Raw genomic sequence first — 5,351 nt, forward strand, 5'->3', positions numbered from 1 at the left:
TTTAGCAGACGCTTGAAAGCGACTTACAGTGCATTCAGACTATAAATTTTTTTATCAGTATGTGTGTTCTCTGGGAATCGAACCCACAACCTTTTGTGCTGCTAACGCAATGCTCTCCCACTGAGCCACAGGAACACTATTTAGTTATGCAAGACATGCACTAATGTTCACTTTCCCTGTCACTTTCAGCCTCTCATTTTGCTTCTGTTGGACATCACTCCCATGTTGCCTGTTCTGGAGGGTGTCGTTATGGAGCTGCAGGACTGTGCTCTCCCAATTCTGAGAGGTACACATACACACACATACATACAGAATGGAGTGTCATGAGGCCCTGTATCGTGTGGTCTTTGTGCCAGCCATGCAGTCTAAAAGGCCTGTGTTTTCACTGCACAAATGATAAGAGCTCAGAGCAATCTGATTGGCTGCCTGTATGATCCCCAGCTGAAAGGGCAGCTAAACTTAGGATTGTAGTTCCCATCCCAGGATGATGTGGGAAGGTTGACAGTATGTGACCTGTCAAGTGCATGGAATCAGCAACCAAAAATTCAGGAGGCCCAAACTGGATGGATAAACAAAAGCAAGCCACTGTATACATGTATATATGTATGTATGCATTGTGACGTTAAATGCATGACAATCATCTTTCCTCTTTTTCTTTTAAACAAATGCACATTTTAATTGTTTTATATGTAGTAAATACACATAATATGTGTATTTAACATGTAATAAATACATGGCAGTTCAACAAATATTGCCTACCTGATATAAAAATACTTAACTTAAACAATACATAATTATAATAATAATCTTTCAATTATTATTTCACAAATTCACATTTAATGAAAATGAGGAATTATTGGCAAGATTGTGTAGGATTAATGTGCTATTAAAATATCTAATATATTAAAAGACTGTTTTTTAAGCAAAACTATGATGATTTCATAATACAATGTATTGTAATATATTATAATATATTAAAAACAGTCAACCAGTCTTTCACATTACCCAGGTTCTTTATTTTGGGAGTTTCTCGGTGTGTTGTCTTGTGACTCCCTGATGTTGCTGGTGTTGTTTACCCTCCATCTATTTTAATGCCACTGTCTGTGCCTTTTGTTGTAGAGGTCATCCCCACTGATAAAGAGGATATTGCATTCAAAGATTTGGATGCTGCCATCCTGGTGGGATCCATGCCAAGAAGAGAGGGCATGGAGAGAAAGGATCTACTGAAGGCTAACGTTGCCATCTTTAAGTCCCAGGGGCAGGCGCTTGACAAGTATGCAAAGAAAACAGTCAAGGTGAATAACAGGATAATGACCTTGACCTAATTAAGAGCAAATATAATGAAGTGAAGCTCATTTAAAAGCAATATGTTTTAATATGCAGGTTCTAGTTGTTGGTAACCCAGCCAACACTAACTGTCTGATTGCGGCCAAATCCGCCCCATCCATCCCCAAAGAGAATTTCTCCTGTCTGACGCGACTGGATCACAACAGGGCTTGCTCTCAGGTAAAACAGCCCTGTGCTGGATGGCCCACCAATACAAAGAGGTGAAATACTTCAATTTATGCCTAATTTTCACACTAACTTGTACCACACAATGTGTCCTCTAGGTGGCAACGCGTTGTGGCATTTCAGCAAACGTTGTGAAGAATATGATCATCTGGGGAAATCATTCATCTACGCAGTACCCTGACGTCCACCACTGCAAGGTGAATGTGCAGGGGAAGGACATGACTGCCTTTGATGCAGTGAAGGACGATGCCTGGCTAAAAGGAGATTTCATTTCTGTAAGTGCTTTCTGCTGTGGCTTCCTCTTCCTGTAGAGGTCACTGTTGGCCTATTTACTATTCCACATTACTGTGTAAGGAAGAGCATTATGTTTATCAGCATTCATGTGTATGACATTGAGTAATAAGACAGTTAGATCTGTTGTAGCAACATTATTAATATACTTTGCATATGACTACTGATTGGAGTGATATGATCAAAATCTTTCTGTGGTTATTCCACTCTTCCTCTCTGTTTCTCAGACCGTGCAGCAGCGTGGTGCTGCAGTCATTAAAGCCAGGAAGCTCTCCAGTGCCATGTCAGCCGCCAAGGCCATCTGCGACCACATGAGAGACATCTGGACAGGCACTGCCGAGGTCAACTTTTTACAATTCACGCAGACATTGGTTTTAGACTGTTCTGAGACCAATATTGCATCTCTGTATTGGTTAAAATATGCATTGTTTTCTCTGTAGATCAGTGGTTTTCAAACTTTTTGACTCAAAGGCCTGCCACTGTCCAACACAATATAAGATATTTTTCTTTTTCTGCTGTAGTCATGACAGTTGCTTATTTTCAAACAGTTTTTAAGAATGTAAAAACAAAGTATTGATATATTGAATTTCAAATTTTAAGTTTTAAGAACTATATGTTCTTCAGTAAAATCAATAGTTATTGATGGGGAAAAAGATGATTTGGGTTTATGTTTAAAATTAGTTTTTTAGCATTATAATTTAGAGTTAAAAAATTTAATATCAACAAAAAAAATTTAATTTGCAATTTATTAAATGTAATATTTAAGTCATTTATTAACTGAGTCATTTACAGAACTACTTCTGTAGGTATTTTATTGCATCAGGTGTGGAGGATTTCCACTTAAAAATTTTGTACATACCAGTCATTTTTGACAAACGGAGGCTCAAAATCAAATAATAAACAGGGGAAGACACAAGGGGGAAAAAAAGTCCTAAATTGGTAAAACAGCCCGCCTTTTAAAATGTCCTGAAGAAGCGTGATGGCACTCTAGAACTAAAAAGCCAAGCAATATTAAATAGAAATGCACAACGACATCCCACACAAACACCATGGGAGTTGCTCATTAAAGGCAGAGTAAGCGATTTCTGGTAGCCAATGTTGATATTTGAAATCACCAAAACAAACACGCCCCTACACCAAAAGGTTCTTGCCCCTATTTTGATAGCTCCGCCCCACATATACGTACGCAACCCAGGCAACGATTAGTTCTGTGAAACAAAGCAAAACCAATGTTACACCATGTCTACGGACGTGAGCGGCGCGGCACAACAAATCCCCGACAGAAAACTGCTGCCTCCACATCACGAGTAGACACGCCCCTTATTGCTGATTGGCTACAAGTTTGTTTTGCTATTCGGCCGAATCAGTTTTCTAAAGTGTTTTTGAAAAATCACATACCCTGCCTTTAAGTATTTGCTCATCTACATGTAATTTTATGTGCAATATGATGATTGCATAATATGATGGTGTCTAATGAAGGTTGCAAGTGTTCTCTACTTATTCTGTGATGTTGCACACAAGGCAACAGCTTTATTTGGACTAATGCTGTACAGATTTATGAAGAACTGCTGATTTGATCTGTTTGTTTTATAGGCTGAGTTCATCTCTATGGGTGTCTATTCCACTGGAAACCCTTATGGAGTACCTGAGGACCTCATTTACTCATTCCCTGTTTCAATCAAGGTTTGTCATTAAAAATTCCCCAAATCTATGCCTGATATCTGTTCCTTACACAGTAATCTGTTCCACACACATTTACATCTATTTATCAAGCTCAACTAGAGAATGCTGGATTTTAGCCACCATTTCAAGATATTTCTCTTTTATTTCAGGATAAGACCTGGAAGATTGTTGAAGGCCTGGTCATCAATGACTTCTCAAGAGCAAAGATGGACGCAACAGCAGCTGAATTAGTGGAGGAAAGAGACACCGCTGTCTCTTTCTTGGGTGTGTGACTAGAAACCCACTCTTAGATGCCCAGAAAACTCCAAAAGCACGTTTGTAAAACACTCCTGAAAATCTTTTTCTTCCCCTGAAACTGTTACACAAATACTAGAACTATATGTACTTGAATTTTCTAAACCTGTTCAGCTGGATTTTGTCTGATAATTCAGAATTGGAATCTAGTCCAGCTGTTTAACAGGAACTTTGGTTGTTTCCTTTCTTGTTTTTGGTCTTCCACCAGAGCACAGCTTTCATGTAAAGAGAAAAGGTAGTCTAAAACAAGATTTTAATTATTTCTAGACTGCCCTTTCCCATCCAGAATTGCTTAAAGGAGGACCAAAGCCTGGAAAGGACTCAGAGTACATGGATTAGGTCTTTCTGTGTCATTGTGTCATTGTCCAGACTGAAATTTCAGCTGTTACATATCTGACAGGAGTCAGAAATGATCAAGGAATGTTTCTTGTTGAAATCAAATTCCTTTGGCAGTGTGGTTACTGTAACAGATGTTTATATGTAGAATCCCGCAATAAAACCCAGACATTAAAATGCATTATTGCACTTATTATTATGATACATTATTTCTGTATATTAACAGTACTAAAACATTCTTTTGCACACTGTGGTTTACAATGAATAATGACCAAAATTACAGTCAATTCATTGACATATGTAGTGTTTAGAGTCATGATAATTTTTTTCGTTTCTGAACCTTACTTAGAAATACTGAATATTGTACATACTGTATCTTGCAACACATTACATGCGCTGTACGAAAGGAGTGCTGATCGTTCTGTCCTGCAAGGTCATTGGTGTGAGGTTGCAGACGTGGCATTGCCGTCTGTGTTGCCAAATCTCGATAAAAAAAACAAGCCCAAAATTTGAGATGTCTTAAATGAAATATTTCTACAAAAAAAATTGACGTGGTTTAATAGACAACTGGCCCTCTAAGTTAATAAATACAGACACCTATTAACAATGGAGAAAATATTTAATAATTACTTAGTCTTAGATAATGGTTAATAGGTAGGTGTGTTTGATGCTGTTTTTGATAGACAATGTTTTACTGGGGTATGTAATTGTACTACGAATAATTGTATAAGAAGTCCCAAATTAAGCGAGTGTATTCTACAAATAAGCTAACAAATCGCAACCCAGCAAAGCTTCTATTTATAAGTGATTTCATTAAATGGCAATCCACAAATCACTTATAATAAGAGCACATGGCAACACTGCAGTCCGACTGCACTCCGCCAATGAGATGCGCCGCTCTGAAATACAGCGCTCTCATTGGTTACAGCGAGTATACGTTTTCCCTTTGTAATTAAATCTACTGCAATGTTTGTAATACCTTGCTTTTTTTTTTTTTTACTAAATAAATAAATAAACCCGGTTCTGCTGTATCTTGTAATATGATAACATTTGAGTGTTAACTGATACATTCAATCAGAATCACAAGTCATCAAGACAGAGTGATATCACAATAATGACTATTAAAAAAGGGGGGAAAGGTGACAAATGACGTAGTAGGCCTATATAATTTTGGTTTCTAAGCAGTTCTTTTAATTTAACGTATGATGTTCAGGATGTTTCTAAATGTTTTTAGA

The 5,351-nt window shown here is 37.6% G+C and overlaps 1 protein-coding gene across 1 annotated transcript in view; it reads left to right on the forward strand.

The window, feature by feature from the left end:
* The window catches only part of mdh1ab (malate dehydrogenase 1Ab, NAD (soluble)), a 9,297-nt gene extending 4,466 nt beyond the window's left edge, over window positions 1–4,831 (forward strand). The window contains exons 4-9 of the mRNA XM_016558465.1: window positions 1,120–1,295; window positions 1,384–1,506; window positions 1,611–1,787; window positions 2,031–2,144; window positions 3,397–3,486; window positions 3,636–4,831. Of these exons, the coding sequence (XP_016413951.1) occupies window positions 1,120–1,295; window positions 1,384–1,506; window positions 1,611–1,787; window positions 2,031–2,144; window positions 3,397–3,486; window positions 3,636–3,758 (803 nt within the window). The 3' untranslated portion in view covers window positions 3,759–4,831. The remainder of the gene's footprint in view (window positions 1–1,119; window positions 1,296–1,383; window positions 1,507–1,610; window positions 1,788–2,030; window positions 2,145–3,396; window positions 3,487–3,635) is intronic.
* The last annotated feature ends 520 nt before the right edge of the window (window positions 4,832–5,351 follow it).

This window comes from Sinocyclocheilus rhinocerous, unplaced genomic scaffold (assembly GCF_001515625.1).
Source record: "Sinocyclocheilus rhinocerous isolate Xijiao unplaced genomic scaffold, SAMN03320098_v1.1 scaffold851, whole genome shotgun sequence".
Taxonomy (NCBI): Eukaryota; Metazoa; Chordata; class Actinopteri; order Cypriniformes; family Cyprinidae; genus Sinocyclocheilus; species Sinocyclocheilus rhinocerous.